The sequence below is a fragment of the Schistosoma mansoni genome, chromosome W, assembly GCF_000237925.1.
Source record: "Schistosoma mansoni strain Puerto Rico chromosome W, complete genome".
In the NCBI taxonomy this organism is placed as follows: domain Eukaryota; kingdom Metazoa; phylum Platyhelminthes; class Trematoda; order Strigeidida; family Schistosomatidae; genus Schistosoma; species Schistosoma mansoni.
The window spans coordinates 21878057-21898479 of NC_031502.1; the positions used below are offsets into that span (position 1 = coordinate 21878057).

At 35.3% G+C, this 20423-nt stretch overlaps 1 protein-coding gene across 1 annotated transcript in view; it reads left to right on the forward strand.

Moving 5' to 3' along the window:
- The window catches only part of Smp_130810 (hypothetical protein), a gene marked incomplete at both ends in the record, with an annotated part of 126151 nt that overhangs the window by 7264 nt on the left and 98464 nt on the right, over positions 1–20423 (forward strand). Inside the window, 8 exon segments of the mRNA XM_018788974.1 lie at positions 414–605; positions 637–727; positions 2950–3085; positions 6869–7016; positions 12394–12668; positions 14491–14719; positions 17358–17513; positions 19388–19676. Of these exon segments, the coding sequence (XP_018654464.1) occupies positions 414–605; positions 637–727; positions 2950–3085; positions 6869–7016; positions 12394–12668; positions 14491–14719; positions 17358–17513; positions 19388–19676 (1516 nt within the window).

Genomic DNA, 20423 nt, shown 5'->3' on the forward strand with positions numbered 1-20423 from the left:
CTATTCATTTTGTTCCTTGAGCATCTTTTTATACTAAGGGATTGTGAGTAAAAAATGTAGTATGAGGGTCAGTTTATTATTAAACAACTAGTCACGCTAAGATTTTGTATGCGAGATACATATAACTTACGAATCAAGATTGAATTAGTGGCATTTTGTTTTAATACGCCATATTACTAAGCGTTATAGAGATTAGGCTGGTAAATTTACAAAACAGGGTCAATCATCGAAAATAGATGGTTACGCGGGATGTAAATGTTAGACTGAATATAGAAGATAGGATAAAAGAAAGGTTATGTTTTAAGAAGCCCACCGTGGCTCAAGCGAAAAGGCTTTCTATTCCAGCACATCCTTTCGTTGAACCCTTAGTAATGTGAACTATTTATTTATGGGGATATTTATGTATTCTTCAGTCACAGTTACAGGAATTTCAGGAGTTCAACAAACCTGAATCAATACAAAAGAGAGCGCGTGAATCACTTTTAGCAACTGACTCTCATGTTTTCCACAAGGATGAGAAGATCCGTAGGGTCATGCCTATCGACAGAGAACGACCATCAATGGGTATTGTGCCTCAAAGTCCAGAAATTTCGCTCTTGCCGGAGGTAGGTGCATAGTTCTATAAAGCTCCTTTAGAAGAAATTGTCGAATTCAGAACTAGTCGAAGGAGGTGAAAAACCTAAACCTAGTAGCTTACTTAGGTCTCATCCATACAGAGCACATCCAGGTAATTTTTAAATAAACATATAGTGTACTCTGTTTCACATCTTATTTTTATTTCCAAAAAGGTACTTGTTCCGTTTCAGAAGTACTAGATGGTAAGTATTTGAGATCTATTCATGAATGCTTTATAAATGGTTTATTGCTTCATTCTGGCTGTTTAAATGTTGTTTCCATTCTAGAGTTCGTGTATTTTTATGAAAATTAAAAGCTTTTGAATTCATATGTTAACTAATAACACCTCAAATGGCGGAATTTGAGGTAATTTGAACACTACTGGACGCCTTATTTTTGTAATTAGTTTTCTCCATAGGTCCATCATGTCTGTGATCTGTGTAATATGTATAGACCTTTTATAATCTAAAATGTACTCATCAGTTTCAAAATGAACAACAGAATTTGAAACAAACTCACTTTGGCCCTTGTAATGTATTCGGTTGTTGTGACTGGCTTGAATATGAACCATAGGTTTATCAATCATCTTAAGCAGACCTCTTGTTGGTTGTGGAAAATCAGTTCCTCGATAGTTTGTAACATCAACTGACTGTGAATGCTTTATATAAAAACGAAGATTTCTTCGTTTTGACAATTTTTTTATCATTGATTTTCTGTGTAAAGTCTAGTGATTCTAGGCTGACAGACCTTGTCTGTTCTCCTGTCCGGGTCCATGAATTTCGCAGCAGTGATAGAATCAATGTTTGTTTTCAGGATCTTGCCATCTTTTGCTTTTGCATTAGAATGAGAGGGATTTGAAGTTATGCGTAATCCTCTGCACTTCTACCACGTATTTAACAAGTTATCGAGTATTTCATTAGGACCGTCTTCAGTGGTCAATAAGGAAAACTGACCCTGGAGCATCCCTAAATTTCCCAGACACAAGATAGATGGTCCACAACCAGTGGTGAGAAATTTGCAATTTAAGATTTAAGATTTATCATCTGTAATTACTAAGTTACAACACCCAAAAACAAGAATTTCATGGCCGTTGTTACTAACAATAGAAACTTTGTTAGACTTAACTATGGCGTCGAGATTTAATGACTTCAACTTTACAACTAAAATGATGGATTGAATACTACCGGTATCAATGATAAAATCTTGAATGGCACCCCTGGCGAAATATAGTTGTCTTTGAATATGAAGCGAATTACTTGTAGTTTTAAGAAAGGGTAGTATATGATTAGTAAAATCACCCGAATTTGTGGGATCTGAATCAAAGTTTAGTTTTACTCGCTTCGAATTGATTAGTGGTTTCACGAACCGACTGAATTTGTCCCATTTTGCCGCAGTGAAAGTATTTGGTATGATTAAGTACGTAAGTAAGGATTGCCATCAACTAAACGCCTATCCCTATAACCTTGAGCACGAATCGGATTGGGATAATTAAGTAATGTAGTAGAATTCTTGATGTCCTGGAAGTCAGTTTCATGCACTGCGGTGTAATTAACACACACAGTCCTAGAATCTTGAAATGAACACCTCAGAATTTGCATGAGCTCTATTTTTCCAAGATTTGGTATGGTAAATCCTGCAATTATTCGATCACGCAGCTAGGCATGAAGTTGATCTCCAAAAGTATACCTGACAACTTGTTTCTGCAACTCGAGGATAAAATTTTTAACCCACTGGTTGTCTTGACAAATCATTTCGGGTAATTTTGCTCTTCGTAGCATTCAAAATTTGTAAACTTAACATGATTTAGTGGTAGTTCATTAGGTGTTGCGCAGAGAAGTGAAATAGGCTTTTCTGGAAGTGAAAATGTTTCTTAGTAGACTGCAAGCATCATTTCTTGTCGATAGAAAGGAGGTGACCTCCTCCATGTTATCAACTAGAACACAGTGATGACAGCCAAACGTCATAAGTCAACATTGCAAAATATATTGGTAAAACCTGAGAACCATACAGTAAATACTTTATTTAGAAAATACCCAGACTTGATTATTCCTTCGTTTCCATACCGATCACTCTCTGTTCTCATTTTCTTCTCTTTGATATTCTTAACCTTCTGCCACTAGGCATTTCACTCTCAATTGATGATACATACTACTTATATCTGTCAACATCAGTAGCATACATCACAGTAACACAAGTTTTTAGAAATATGTATATGAAATCGTACTTTTGTTACTGAGTAAGTATACCATAATTAATTTTTGTTAATATATCAATATTAAACTGCATAACATAGTCAGCTATTATATAGACCTTTATGATTGATTGACTTTCTAGAAGTTGCAAGTTATGAAGGAGAAAATGATATATTGAAAATCATTAATATCCTACGTGAAAATAAACGTATCAAATTCTTTTATTTAACCAATTCCTTACCAAAACGATCAACTAAATATCATTTTTATAATCTTAAGTAAGTATATGTGGAATTTTTTTGTTGTTGTTTCAAATAACTAAGTTTTCTTATTATAATTGGTGTACGTATGCCTGAACACCGATTACCACGATGAGCGATGCTGACTAGTGTAGGGGATGGTTGGAAGAAAGTTAGGAGCGACCAAACTAAAAACGTAGCATCAGTACTTGAAGTCACTAACTTCTAGTCTGAGCCATGTTAGTAGATGTAGACTACTGAGTTGGGTTCCGCGTGACTATCGTAACCAATGGTTGGAGACTCTGTGTGACATGGTTCAGAATCGATCACAATGGCGTAGGTGTATACACTCTTTATCTTCCTTTAAACCTTGAAATTAAAATTGCTTCATAACTTTCTTCCTTCCTATACTATATCTTTATATACAACCTATTTTTTATATACTACCATCACTAAATTAATTACTTCTATGAATTCGGTGTTGATCTTGTTGTGCTAATGAGGTATGGCAACTTGGACTGATGCATAAATGTGCCTGGTCCTACGTTGTAGCTGACTAAATGACTGAACTATTTATATCTTATCTTGATTTTAAATTGTTATTATGAATGGATGTGCAGTGTTGAAGAGTCCTATGCTGGGACGAAACCGATGTCTGGTACTTCCAGGTTCTCAATAGTGGTCTAACATTGATCTATTCGTGATATCAATTTAAACGTAACAATCTTCAAAATCTTATATTGATAATCATCCTGATTTGTAAATTTAAACATTGAAAAAGTGCAATGTAGTAAAAATATAAATATGTTTTTCACTTGTATTCACTCGATTCCATTCCATTTATGACAGTTACCACCAATAAAGCATAGGCCGCCGACCAGCATTCTCCAACCCACTCTGTTCTGGGCCTTCTTTTCTAGTTCTATCCAACTTTTGTTCATTCTTCTCGTGTCTGTCTCCATTTCTCAACGTAATGTGTTTTTTGATCTTCCTCTTCTCTTTTGGCCTTCAGGATTCCAAGTTAGGGTTTGCCTGGTGACGTAGTTGGGTGCTTTCCTCAATGTGTGTCGTATCACCTTCAGCGCTACCTGATTTCTTCCTCCGCTGAAATCTGGTTTATTCCACCTTATGGTCGGCTGTTGCTGATAGTGCCTGGACAACGGATCCAAGTATTTTGAATAGACAACTGTTAATAATCACTTGTATCTTCTGGACCATGACTTTCGTAGTTTTCCAGATTTTCGCCCCTCATACAGTAGAACTGTCTTAACATGGGTATTGAAAATTGTGACTTTGGTATTGGTTGACGGTTGTTGAGTTGACTTCCAGATGTTGTTCAATTGTAGATATGCTGCTCTTGCTTTGCTGATCCACGCCTTCACATCTGCATCAGATCTACTGTGTTCATCAATGATGCTGCCCAGATGTGTAAAGGGTTTTAAATACTTAAAAGCTTCTCCGTCAAGTGTAATTCGATTGATGCATGTTGTGTTGTATCGGAGAGTGTTGCTTTTCCCTTTGTTTATATTGAGACCTATTGCTGCTAAGGCTGCTGCTACACTGGTCGGCTTCTCCTGCATTTGTTGTTGCGTGTGCGATAGAAGAGGCAGATTATTCGCGAAGTTTAGATCGTCCAGCTGTATTGTAGCTGTCCATTGTATCCCCTGCTTCCCTCCAGATGTTGAAGTCTTCATGATCCAGTCGATCATCAGGAGAGAGAGGGTGAGAGTAAGCAATCTTGCCTGACACTGGTCTTTGCTTCGAACAAGTCTATGAGCTGTCTTCTATGCACGATTTCGCAGTGTAATCCATCATTGGAATTCCGTATGATGTTGACTATCTCTCAGGCACACCGTAGTGTCGAAGAAGACTCCATGTTGTTGGCCTAATCGAATGTTTCCTCGTAGTGAATGAGAGCTGTTCTCTCGATGAATTGTAAAGCCATTGTTTTGTGGGTATAACTAAATATAATATAATTTTGACACCACGTTAGAGTCGAATATTCTACTTTACACACATTACTCTCTCAACATGTCTGTGGAATAAACTATACACTAGATAATATCTAACCCTTTTTGATCTTCCAATAATCAGAAATTGAGTATATTAAGGTTATCTATAATAGTAACTATCTTCAGATGGACTAATATCTTTTAAGCTGCTTAAAACTATTCATCTTGTTAAGCTATTGAAGTTGTAAAAGTATTAGTAATGTCATCATCTGAAGATCCACTTCAAATCAACAGTCTAAGAGATAAATTTCTAAATATTATAACCTTATCCACCCTATTTAATAGTCCGCTTCACATCCCTTATTCTTGGTTCATCATAGACTGTCTAAAAAAGCCCACTTATTGTGTAATCAATATATCGGATGTACGGATTTTGGTACTAGTACTAGCATTAGTACTAGTAAGCATTAGTACTAGTAGTAAGCTTATGTATGAGGCCGTAAATGCATAACGTGTCAGACGGCTGTGGCATTCGAGAGTAATACTGGCTGGCTAAAACATATATCATCATTTTGTGAAGTGATTGACGTACTCTCAGAAATATCGGATAGTACAGACTCTTAAGTCAAGATCTAAGAAATAATCATAATCTATGGTTAGAATCATTACGTTTCATGGTTGAGTTTTATTGATCGTTTACTTTCGTCCAAATATTAAGTTTATTGTCCATTCATACTTTTCATTCTCCGAATCTGTTCTCGCCTTTTGGACTAAATTTTTCTTGCTTAACTTTCTATTGTAATTAATACTCACTTACTTACTTACGCCTGTTACCCCTCGTCGTGGAGCATAGGCCGCACACCAGCATTCTTCATCCAACTCTGTCCTGGGCAATCCTTTCCAGTTATTTCCAGTTGTTATTCAATCTTTTCATATCTGCTTCTATATCCCGACATAATGTGTTCTTTGGTCTTCCTCTTTTCCGCTTCCCTTCCGGATTCCAAGTTAGGGCTTGCCTCGTGATGCCGTTTGGTGATTTCCTCAATTTATGTTCCATCCACTTCCAACGTCTTTTCTTAATTTCATCTTCAACTGGAAGCTGGTTTGTTCTCTCTCATAAAAAGCTGTTGCTGATAGTATCCGGCCAGTGAATGTTGAGTAATTTGCGTAGACAACTGTTGATAAATACTTGTACCTTCTTGACGGTGGTTGTAGGAGTTCCCCACGTTTCAGCTCCGTACAGTAGGACTGTCTTGACGTTCGTATTGAAGATTCTCACTTTGAAGTTAGTTGACAGTTGTTTTGAGTTCTATGTGTTCTTCAGTTGTAGAAGTGCTGCCATTGCTTTGCCAATCCTTGCCTTTACATCTGCATCCGACCCTCTTTATTTATCAACGATGCTTCCCAGATAGGTGAATGTTTTGACATCTTCCAGAGTTTCTCCATCGAGTGTGCGTAATTAATATCACTCTTTCAATTCAAATGTTTCTTACCCTGTTAATTTTAAATCCTTCTGTTCTGATCCAAAATTTGGTATATTTGATAGATAAATATCTCTAGGTATCAAATGATGAAATAACCTAATATTACAACACAAAGACGCTACTTCTTACAGGACCAGTGACATAAATATTTGAAAATAACTGAAACTACTGAAATATAATAAGTAGTGAAACAATATACAAAGAAGAATTGCAAGCAAACCATGATGTTTTGGGACAGCTAGCCACTTTCAAAATTATGTTTCAATATACAATATTCTTAATGAAAGTTATTAAACATTGATATGACTATTATTAATTGACATGTATATTCTCGTCATTTTCCCCCCATTTCCCATTTCTCATTCTTATCACTACTTATAAAACAGGGTTGTCAGCTTTCAAAATATTAATCGTGATGATTATTATACATTAAGCCTAAATGGTTGTACACATTTAATAGCAAATGATGATATAGAACATATTACATTGGAACATTTTGAAAAAGAATATAAAACATTTAAACAAATATGTCAGGTAAGTAGTTAACTGTGTTGTGTTTTTTTTTTAAAAATCTACACTTTAATAGAACGGTTGCTCAAACATCGTGGATTGGTTGAAGTTAGACATTAACACCGTTGGATGCCGGCCGGCTCAGTGGTCTGTCGGTTAAGTGCTCTGGAGCGAGACTGGTAGGTCCTGGGTTAGAATCTCGCGAGACGAGGTCGAAGATGTGCACTGCTGAGGAGTCCCATAATAGGACGAAACGGCCGTCCAGTGCTTCCAGGTTCTCCATGGTGGTCTAGCTTCAATTGACTCATGATTTCAACTATGAAAATACTGAAATGTCCACAAAAACTCCTTCTGAACTTTAATAGATAACACATCAGCAGTTAAATTGTTGAGTATTGTATTTAATTTCCACTGTGAATATCAACATTAGAACAAAGATACATCTTTTTTGACAAGTCGCTAACGAGATGAAAATTGTTTTCTAAACTGGTATATTAACCACTTTTTAGTACGTTTCTGTACCATTGGCCCCCAAATGCCCTGGTACGACCGAGAGTGGGGAGAGTCCGCTCTCTCTCTCCAAATGCTCTCACATGGCCACGCGTATATAGACTCTGCCACAGAAGTCCTACTCACTGCCTTCTCGTGGCAATACTGCTGTCTACGAAATTGAGAGGACGAAAAGCGAATGTCCGGCGCTTCCACTGGGTCGGTGAACACGGAAAGTTCACCTAGGGGAGTTGGAAAACCCTGATTCCAAACCAATGGTGCACATGGGCTCCAGTATCCTGAGGAAACAAATGGCGTATGAATCAATCGTTGGTCACCAGCTACCATGGGACTGCATCACTTCACGATACTCCACTGCCCTGTGGATCAGATCTTTTAGTCGAAGGCTCCGAGTATGGCCCTCGAAGAAAACCACCTGCTTCAGTTTGGGCACCTGGACAGTATCACAGCCCTCATACAAATAGAATGAGATTTGTGTAGCGCATATGTATCTGGTGCCTTTTTGTACCAATATTTATGTATTGAAGTAAAAAATACCATTACGAAACAAAGGGAATACAATTTCGGTGTATATAATCAAATGTATGTATGTAATGTATGGGGTGAAATTAGAGATATAGAAATCTGCAATACAATCAGTTTTGGGCCTTATGATTTAAGGTAATCAACCATTGATTTAATTTGTAGAGTTGACCTCACTTTAAAAATCTATATCCCCATAGATAGTTTAAACTCTTACTCAATAAAGTTGTTAATTGATGTTTTGGTTTGTATTCACCTTTAGCCGGCTTCGAACGAATTGCATAGTAGTCACTAAAGGACATCGAGGAAGTTGTAGAGGTATAACTACTTATAAAACATATCACACTTAAGTTTGCTAAACCTGAGAGATTACATTTAAATATATAATATGCAAACTATTTGAAGTAGTACATAATTGTGTTTTGATACTGGTATGGTATGATTTATAGCCTCAATAATGAAAGTTGTAAATCTCGATTATCATAGAATACAACACCACTTGAAGTATCTATTATCAAAAGAGTGTAGTTGGAGTCGAGTCCCGATTGACTATGATCACTACGACAATAAGATTACGCGCAAGATAATGACTTAAATCCCTCGATAGGCCGAAAACCAGAAGGCTATTATTGGTCCAGATAAGGTATATTTATTGGCGATCTCGTAGTATTGAAAGAATACCGAGACGTGCCAAAGAGTACAAGCAAAATGGCAGAGCGTAAGAAAGTTCGAACCAACAAGATGGACAGCGGACGAAAAGTGATTTTGATACAGTTAGACAAACTGAGTACAATAAAACAACCACTGGTACAATTGGTTATAATAATAATTGTTTCCATTATACCAATCGCGTTCTCGTTGTGAAAAGTAGATCATCACAAAAGTTTGTCATTTTGACACTTGATCTTAATTTACATTCGTCGAAATTTCATGGTCTAGTCAGCCATAATATATAGGTGACATACTTCAAACTGCCGAGTAAAACATTGAAGTAGCAAACGAACTTTCATTGTTGAATTAAATTCAAAAACTTTGTCAACTCAATGATTATAAATTGATGATGATCCCGCATCGAGTTTGGGTTGTTTTTTTTTTACAGATAATGCAATAAATTCGGTTATCTGTAATGTTGGTTACTACCTTAAGCCTAAATACCTTATTCTAGCTACTGGATTTGTGAAGTTATTCATTCTATATAAGTTACATTTTGACCTTGTGAATTATTCCACTTATCAACTCTGACTGTTTTTATATGAGTGTATGTGTGATTGTACATCTTATCCTACTCATCACATATCTGTAGCTTATTTTTGTGTGACTATAATTATTGTCTAATGCTTGATTAAATAGAATTGGCTTACCCGCCATCTCCACTGCGCGTCATTTCCCTTCTTTCTCTTCTTCACGCTTCGTTCCTCTGATTGTCTGTCTAGATTGATGAGTGTACAAAATATGTATATTTAAAAATCCATTCTCCTATTAAACTTATTTCCATTATACACTAACGTGAGTTAAGTCAATGTTTATGTACACGAATCAAGTCGATATGTATATCTCAATATCAATCATTCATACGATGTAACTGAAGTCAGATTTAAGGCCATTAAATATCTCGATGAGACTATAATTTATGGACGACTTTTGAGTGACGCTAAAGTGACCTTAAGAATGTCACCTAATAACTACGACGAAACGAAGGTTATAAAGCAGTGTGATGAATTAGAAATATGGGCGAGATTATGATTTATGAACGAGACAATCAGAAGCGTTTGAGGAGTTTCAAGGTCACGGCAACCGGTCTCAGTATCTGATGCTAAAGTACAATCAGTTCACAGAGGATTTTAGAGTAGACTTGACAATTAAGCGACTACAATAAATGGGACTACTAAGAAGTTCCTTTATTTGTAATTAAATGACTTGTAGACCTTGTGAAGACTACCGTGATGTTGTCCTTCGATGTAACATATGTTGAAGGAAGACATTTGTTAGGATAGGAACCTTTATTGCTCGATCCAGATTGAGACTAAGGCATATTATAATGATTACCGCCAACTGTATAATAAAAGCACCAGTAACATTGGCTGTAATAATCGTATATGTTACTAAAGCTTTGGCTGTTCAGTGGTATGAGTATTGTAGGGATATATGCGCAATAAAAATGACAAACTTACACAACCAGAGTACACATAAACAATATTGAAGCTGTGGTCGAGGCTGATAGAGTTTTTATGATCTTATTATGGCTCCAGAAACTGACTCTTATGGGCGAGTTCCTCTACCGTGAGCATTACGATTTCGGAACCTTTGAGACTTTTTCTAACATTAACAAGTTTTTGGACCATATAAAATAACTGTATCGATTTCAATGATTTGGTTTTGTATAATTAATTTTTATTGTCTAATGACTGTTTACTGATTGGCTACTACTTCTCAAGGTCACTTAGGATTCGTTCAAAGGTCGTCCATAAATTATAGTCCCGCCGAAATATGATTTACAGTTGATTGTTAAGGTTAAAAATAAGATTTATGTTTTTCATCATGAACTGACATCAGCTATAATGCCAAAATGGTATTCAGCCAAATGAGTAAATGAATTTCCTGATAAAATACATGACCTATTATCTTATACCTGATTAGTTCATCTATAAATTATAATCATGTCAGTACCCTCAATAGGATTCAGTTTTGAGACTATTAGATTTGTTTACTTCTAATTTTGAATACATATCTAAAAGGCAAAAATTATACTCCCTCGCTCGACGTCATTTCGCTTCGCTTTCTTCTATTCGCTTTATCCTTCTGAATGTTTGTCCGGATCGATGAGTGTATGAAATATACGTATTTGAAATTCATTCTCGCATTTGACTTATTTAATTCCGTTACACACTGACGCCAGTTAATTCAATGTTTATATACTCCTGATTAATTCGATACGTATATCTCAATATCAATCATTCAAACGACATATCTGGAGTCAAATTTAGGACCAATTAATATCTCGGTGGGACTATAATTTATGGACGACCTTTGAGTAACTCCAAAGTGATCTTGAGAATGTCCACCTTATTACCTGATCCTATTGAAAGTTATAAACCGGTGCGGGGATATAGATTTATGATTTACAGTTAAAAATAATGGTTAGGAATTAAATTTATGGTTTTCATTACAAACTGATATCAGCTATAATGTCAAAATGTTATTTACTCAAAAGGATCAGTGAATTTCGCAACAAAATCTGTGACTTGTTATACCTGATTAGCTCGTCCATAAATTATAATCTCGTCAATATCCAGTTTAGGAACAATTAAACTGGTTTACTCTTAATATTAAAATCATATCTAAAAAGTAAAAAAAAAATGATAACCCCCCTCTTTCCCCGCTTCCCTTTCTCCACCCTCTTTCTACTCTTAAATCAATTCCTTTCTTTCTTTTTCTTTCTTTTTTTCTCCATAGATACCAACATTTTCAAAATTTTGTTTATGGAAAGGTTTTATAAAATGGCGTAAAATTATAAATTATATAAAAATGGAACAAAATAAAAAATTATTAACTAATAATTTATTTATATTAAATTCATCATTAAGACCAGCTATATTAAATATACATGAAATGTGTTATCGTATTAAAGAAATGAATTTATGTAAATTAGATAATAAAGATAAAGATAAAACTTATACTTTATTAGAATTTTTAACTAATCAAATTCAACAATTAAATGATGTATGTACAAGGCTGTATGAATTTCGTGAATTGATTAAAGAAATTGTACGTGGAGCATGCCGTACAGCATTATTAGAATATGGTTTTATACCAGATGATTATTTAATAGATAATAGAGATAATATGGAAAATTCAAAAACAGGTAATTTTCATTTATAAAAAATTAATATTTGAATCAGTGTTTTATTTTATTTTTAAATGGATTTTGTGGAGTTATCTAGAGGTAAAGAGTTCGTGTACGAGACCGACAGATACTATGTTTGAATGCTGCGTGAGGGATTGTGGGTGCCCATCGCTGGGGAGCCCTATACTAGGATAAAACGGACGTCCAGTGCTTCCATGGGGATAATAAATAATTACCGTACCGAATAATACTATTTTATGTTGCAGAAATAAATTGTAGATATATGAAATAAAAATTAAAAATGCTTTATAAGCCCTATTGCAAATAAATTTTATGAACTTACTTTAACTACTATTTTTGTTATAAGTAGTTAAACTATTTACCGAAAATTGATTGATTTTGAAATTTGTCTATTTATAAACCGCCCAAGCTAAAAATATTCAGTCTAAACGGAAATATCATGTAAAGAAATTGAAAATCCTGATTGTTTTTGTTTTAATAATTGTGATTCTGACTTCTAAACAGTGTATTCACACTTTTGTTGCACTTACATTAGAAGCTCTTCAGTTAGTGGATGTTCTCTTTTCAGTTTCCCCAATTTTTTTTCGGAAAGATCCATTCGCATATGTAGATGAAGATGAAATCATGTTTCGTATCCTAATTCTTATTTCAGATCCTTTAGTTATTGGAACAAGCTATGTTTCTTCAGCTTGTGATATGGAAGTATTATCAGATACACCAGAAAAAATGACTTTTACAGAAATGGCTACGAAACGTCAATATTGTCAACGTTTAACTTGGTATGAATGAGTTGTGAATAATGTCATGTTTCTCTACTCTTTTTCTGTGAACCAAATTCTTTTGATCATGTTTCAATGTAGCTACTGTTGACTCGTTATTTTGTTCACTATTTTAAGTTGGAGGTAGTCCTACATCTAATCACTGTTCATTTTAATGATCATCATACCAGTTCAATATCAGTCAGTACATTGAAGATACCACCAGTATTGTAGTTTGACAACTATTAACCAGTAACAACTTCCATAATCGAATCGTGCCCTACCAAGTTAAAATCAGAAGTCAGAAGCGAAGGGGTTGGAAGATATATTTGATGCGTTATCAATATATCGAGAAGCGATTGATCTAATCTGGCTTATGATCGTAGGAGATGTAACGTGATCTGGTGCGGATGCATGACTGAACGCCTTCAGCTAAAAAAGTCTACTAAGACTAATGTGGTCAGCATCCAATGTCGAATACTTACAAAGCTATTGATTTTGGGGAATTATTTACAGCTACAACATTATTTAGAAAAGTTGATACCTAGCTTATCGAAACCTGAGTATATATTTGCTGACATTTGTTGGCGATTAGGATCATTTGTGAAGACTTCATAGGTAACAAAGGAAATTGTAGACACCTACCTATGATTAATTTGATAAGTATGTGTTCGTTTACAAATGCTGTTGTTGTGTTTTGTTCCGATTCTAGTTATATGTATATTTCATAAGTTCATGAATGTATATTAAAGATTAAGTTACCTAAATATAATGGATCTAGCTCCTCATATGTAAGAGGTCTTATGTCTATAATAGCTATTTTTACTTGTTCTCACCTGGTCGGTCGAATTTCCACCTATTATGTTACTGGAAACACTGTTGAATATTTGAATTCAGTCGACTTCCAATGTTTTAAATTTCATATAGTTAAGATCATGAGCCAATTGAAGCTAGACCACCGTGGAAAACCTGGAAGCACTGGACGGCTGTTTCGTTCTGTTATGGGACTCCTCAGCAGTGCACATCTACGACCCCACCTCGCGGGATTCGAACCCAGGACCTACCAGTCCCGCGCCAGAGCACTTAACCGATAGACCACTGAGCCGGCCGGCATCCAACGGTGTTAATGTCTAACTTCAACCAGTCCACGAAATTGCGCAACCAACGTCCATTGTACTGAGGTAGATACCTGTCTCCACCTGACATGGATTAGCTCCACTGGCCACGATTTCTCACTAGAACTCCAGAAATTACCTCATAGAGCCAGTCACTCATGATCTTAACTATATAAAATTACTAAAATCTCCACAAAACCCCCTTGTTTGCCATTTCGTTAATATTCTTGCCTATTTAGTGTAAAGAACAACTTACATTGGGCATTGAAATGTCAGTCATTTGAATATCTATTTACAGTTAGTGGATCACTGAGAAGTGACCAATCTCATTTGGGTCGGGTCCTTCTTAGTGTAGATTGAATTCTAATGATCAAGTTTTAATATGGCCACTAGTCTAGGTGACTTGACAACATGTGCACTATGTTGAGATATAAAGTTGTGACAGGAAATATAAGACAAGAGATCAGTCGATATCTGGATATCACCGTGGCATTCTCTCTGTGAAACGGGATGAAACACGAGATCGGGTTCGCCTGGGAGCATCAATTCCTTCATGATTACAAGTATACCTTGCTGATGAGTGCTGAATAGTATGGAACTAAGTCCCAGAGTTTTCTGTCGACTACCTCCTACCACTACCTTCTATCTAAGTGTTCATCTTAATTAAATTATCTTAAAAACTGACACTATTTCTTCAATAAACTTGTTATTTTTTTCTCATCTTATAGTTTTATACGTCTTGCAGATTATCTTATTGTTAGTACATTACATACATTAACAGCCAATTCAATTGATACAATATTAAATTGTTTCAATGAACATTTACATAATACACCAACATTAAATGAAATTGAAGGATATAAAATTGAAGTGGATGAATTAGTTGAAGCTCCATCTGATGATTTAAATATAAGCTTAAGTAGTACAGAGAAACGTAAGGAGTCTTTAAAAAAACCAGTAAGTTAACCTGTTTTTTCTTTTAAATGATGTGTGTTATGACTTGACTAAGGTCGTCGCCAATTTGTTATGACTTTACGAAATAAATAAAGGATGTATGCTGATTCGTTATTGATTTTGTATTCGGCTTCTATCATGTGAATTATCCACCAATGGAAATATGACTTCTACGACCTTAACACTGTGCCAAAACAATGACGTTCGACCGGTATGAACAATCTAGCGTTTTTATTGGTCACTTATCCGCCTAACCCTTCCAGTTGAGTCAAAAAACACCAATGACAGCTTTTGCTATGCGAATTGTTTATTTCAAGCATACTCGGTTTATATACCAGACAGACAGACCATTACACCATAAAATAGAAAATAATGTCTGTACAAGATCAAGCCAAATGTGGCTGTGAACCTGGGGGACAGTAATCAATAAACTGTGTATAATTTAGGAACAGTAAATCGTATAATAATGACCCATAAGTCAAAATGAAGCTTATAATAAGATAAATATAGATGTACACAATCTAATTACTCAATAGTTAAACAATAAGAATGTACATTGAATAATCGTCCATTCATAGGTCCCGGAAGTTACCCAGACCTAAGTTTTCGCTAGGATATAATAATGTGATAGAATCTTTTTAATTATATTCATATGATGAAGAAAATGTTTACTGACTTGGATCATATTACATGTAATAAATAGTCATGTGATTTTATGGATGAAACAAAACCTCGATTCTTTTAGTATCCAGATCTTGTCTTTTTGTGACTTTTGAATATCTGACTTCAGTTAGATCGGACAAATGATCGTTATCGAATGATTGCTATCGAAGTATACATCCTGGCTTCCCTCGTATAGGATTGTGGACTTAACTTGTGTTAGTGAATAATGGAACTAAATAAGTCGAATACAAGAATGGATATTTGAATGCAATCATTAATCAGAAAGCGAAGCGAAACAAAATGACGCATAATGGTGAAAGTAATTGAACCATATAGCCGAAGAAAAATAAGTTACAGACACATAATGAATAAGATAAGTAATAAGCATACCTACAATCCCATAAAAAACAGTCAGGATTAATTGGCGAATACGTGACAGGGTTAAAATGTGGCTTTAGAAGAATGAATAAATTGGTCCGTCCAGAGTCTAAAATAACCTATATGGGCTTGAAATAGTACCAGTCTCTAGAGTCTTTCTGAAATGAGTATCGACAAAAATGTTTAATAATAGATATATCGGTGTTTGGTTAGGGCGGCCAAACCAAAACGTGGCATCAGTGCTTGATGTCACTAACTTCTGGTGTGAGCTATAATGGTAGATGCAGACTACTTGGTTGGGATCCGCGTTACTATCGTAATCAATGGTTGGAGACTCTGTGTGACATGGCTCAGAATCGATCACAATGGTTTATGTGTATACAATGGTTCTCACTCTATAAGAAAGTATAGCAATTGTCTTGTAACAATCAAATAGAAATCCGTTTGAGCTATACAGTGTCTAAAATACTAACCTCATTGATATTTAGACACCCAACTAGACTTCGTAAAGAGTGAACTCGGAAAGAGCATGCTGGTCTCAGATCTGCGCATGGAGTTATACATCAAATATTTACCTTTTCGCAGGTTCTGGAACAGACGCCTTTTTCGACGTCCAACAGTAGTCAAAGTGGCATTCAGCTCTGTTGATTGTTAGGTTATTTGGCAGTATTTTTAATGGAAGGTGTAGAAAAGTAGTACATTAACCTTGTACAAACTCTCTACTTGGACACCACTGATCCGGTCAGAGATGATGGCAAATTGTCGTCAGGAACGATAATTTCACGCTCCATGTTGTGTTTGACTGACTGACGACTAATTAATATTGGAACTATTCCATTTAGGCATTTACAAATACAAAATAATTGAGGAAATAGCTCGTTTAGCTCATTATCTATGATTGTATATTTCTTTATACATTCATACAATCATTCATTATATACTATTTAAACTTCAATGAAGAGTAAACCCGACAAGAGCATGTTGGTTTCAGACCTGTACATGGATTTATACACCAAACATTTACCTTTCTACAGGTTCTGCAACGGTAGTTAAAGCGGCATTCAGCTCTCTTGATTGTAAGGTTCTTTGGCAGTATTTTTATTGGAAAGTGTAGAAAAGTAGTACATTAACCTTGTATACACGCTCTTCTTGGACACCACTGATCCGGTCAGCTTACTTACTTACTCCTGTTACCCCTCGTCGAGGAGCATAGGCCTCTCACCAGTATTCTCCATCCAACTCTGTCCTGAGCCTTCCTTTCCAGTTCTTTCCAGTTGTTATTCATCCTTTTCATATCTGCTTCTATTTCCCGGCGTAATGTGTTCTTTGGCCTTCCTCTTTTCTGCTTCCCTTCTGGATTCCAAGTTAGGGATTGCCAGTCAGAGATGATGGCAAATTGTCGTCAGGAACGATAATTTCACGTTCCACGTCGTGTGTTGACTGACTGACGACTAATTAATATTGGAACTATTCCATTTAGGCATTTACAAATATAAAATAATTGAAGAAATAGCTCGTTTAGCTCATTACTTATGATTGTACATTTCTTTATACAGTCATTCAATCATTCATTATATACTATTTAAATTTCAATGAATAGATTCCAATAAACATATCTGATAATGAAATTGATGAAGAATTAAAATTATCACCACTTTTTATGTTGGAAATTATATTGGAACCATCTTGTTTACAATTAGTTCCTGATGAATCTTTATTTCATGATGGAATTATGGAAATTATTAATAAATTTCAAGTAAATTACTTGTTGTTATGTTGTTTTTTTAGAAACATTATCTATTCTAATGTATGGTTAATATTGATTTATTTAATCGTCTCCAAATTCCCTGGTACCAGCTGAAAGTGAGGAGAGACTGTTCTCCCTCACGAAATGCTCTCACAAGGCTATGCGTATATAGCCACTGCCAGGGAAGTCTTACTCACTGCCCTCTCGCGCCACCGGGTTGTTAACTACGAAATCGAGAGGACGAAAAGCGAATGTACGACTCTTTAACACGACTTTTTAATACGACTCTTTGACACGGAGAGTCCACCAAAAGGATTAAAAAACTCTGAATTTAAGCTAGTGGTGCACATGGACTCCAGGATCCTGAAGGAACAAATGACGTATGAACCAATCTGAGAACCATACAGTAATAATTCATTTGCAAAATATCGGTCAATCGTCACAGATTTCATTGCTCATTCACTTCTAGACCAATAATTCTCTATTCGCATTTTCTTTTGTTCGATCTTGTTAACGTTCTGCCATCAGGCATTTCACTTTCGATTGATGATACATCCTACTTATATATCCATCGACATCAGTAACACACACCACAAATGTACAACTTTTCTTAAGCAAATAAAGCTGTATTCATTCAAATGATAATGTCTAATGTCTAAATAGAATCTTAATAAGAAGATGTCATTGTATAGAATAATCAACCTTTTCGAACAATATGAGGTTTACACTACTGAAGTATATTGTTTTCTAAAGATAGGAGATTAAAATTGATTTGATATTCACTTTGTAGTACATATATGTATAGTGATATAGAAGAAATACGATATAAATCAGTTTTCTACATTTGATTGATATTTATTTAGTCTAATGAATGTTATGAAATCCTGAGTTCGAGCTCCGCGTACGGAATCATAAGTGCACACACAAAATAAGGATTTGTGGAAACTTAAATAATTTTAACAGATGAATTCGTGATCAGTAGAGTCCAATCTGTGTAGGTTAGAGACAGTTATCCACCTCAGATAACGGATGAAGGATTGTACAAAATCATGGACCGATTGAAGTTAAACATTAACATCGTTAAATGCCGTTTCATGAGTCTAGAGGTTAGGCGTTCGCACATGAAACCAAAGATCCTGGGTTTGAGCTTTGCGTGCGAAATTATAAGTGCACACACAGAATTGAGATTTCAAAGAGACTGTAGTAATCATAACAGTTGAATTTGTAACCAGTAAAGTCCAATTCGTGTAGTTTGGAGGCAGTTATCTACCTCAGATAATGGATCAAGGATTGTGTAAGATGATAGATTGATTGAAGTTAGACATTAACATCGTTGGATGCCGTTTCATGAGTCTAGAGGTTAGGCGTTCACGCATGAAACCAAAGATCCTGGGCTTGAGCTCCACGTGCACACTGCTAAGAAGTTTTATACTAAGATAAGACAATCATCAAATGATTCCATGCTTTCAATAGTAATGTTGTATCTCGAACTTAGATTTCTTAGTCTATCGCACAATACTTGAGCACTCGAACGCTAGGACCCTCCTAAGTCACAAATCAGAAGACAGAAGACAAGTATAAGGAATGTTATTCCGAACAGTGTAGATTATGGTACAGCATTGTCAGGTATTTATAGTTTTTAGTAGAAACAAAATCATCATTATAGTTGTCCAATCCACACACAGGGAGTTATCAGCATTGTCCAATAGGGAAGCTCCATGTAGCAATTCTAGGATATTCTTCCCAAAGCTGATTGAATGGAATATGTCGGGTTCCTTCTGGGCTTCTTAAAGCTTCCTCGACTTCACCTGTGGACCATCCTTACAAGTAATCTATCTTAGATACATTCATATATCTTATCTTTAATTTTTTTCTTTATTTAGGAACAAATATTCAATATTAAAAATTTAACATCTGATCCATATTTTGATGCCTTTACACGTCCATTAATTAATAATAAATTTGAAGAGAAATTCTGTGGTGATGGACCACAATTAAAACAAATTTTTATAGAAGATATAAAATTACAAAAAATTATTGAAAATATTCAATATTCATTAAATTATTCATTTAAAGCTGTTGATTGTTATAAACATACATTTGAAGAAATACAGAAATTCTTTCAAGAAAATAATGAAATTACCATGGAAACTATACAAAATGAATATTTAGGTAAAACAGTCTTTTTTTTTCTATACTACTTAAATTGAATTAGTAGGGAGGCGGGATTTTGTGAAGATTTCAGTACACTCATAATTGAAAGTATGAGTTAATTAAAGGTAGGCCATCATGGAAAACCTGGAAGCACTGGACGGCTGTTTCGTTCTATTATGGGACTCTTCAGCAGTACGCATCCATGATCCCGCGTCGCAAGATTCGAATCCAGGACCTATCAGTCTCGCGGTCGAGCGCTTAACCACTAAACTACTGAGCTAGTATCCGATGGTGGGATCGTGGATGCGTACTGATGAGGAGTCCCACAATAAGACAAAGTGTCCTTAAATCAGTGCTTCCAGGTTTTCTATGATGGTTTAGCTTCAAATGACTCATGATTTCAACTATGATTATGTTTGATTATTTTGAAATGTTTAATTCATTTAGTATTGTTTACATGGATCTTCTTATTGATGTTTAGGATTATAATTGATCAGTCATTTATTGATATGTGTGCATATTGTACGTATTGCCTTGATATTACCTTAATTCACATGCATTATAAGCAAAGATGGATAGTGACTATCAGTGGAATCTAGGACGCGCGTTTTATTCTATTTGGGACTCATCAGCTGGATGTAACTGCAACTCAGAGTTGATGTTCACTTTGGTTCGCTTGTGATTTAAGGCAATATTAAGGCAATGCACACAGTATGCACATATGACAATAAGAAACTCATCAATTGCAGTCCTAAACGTCCATGG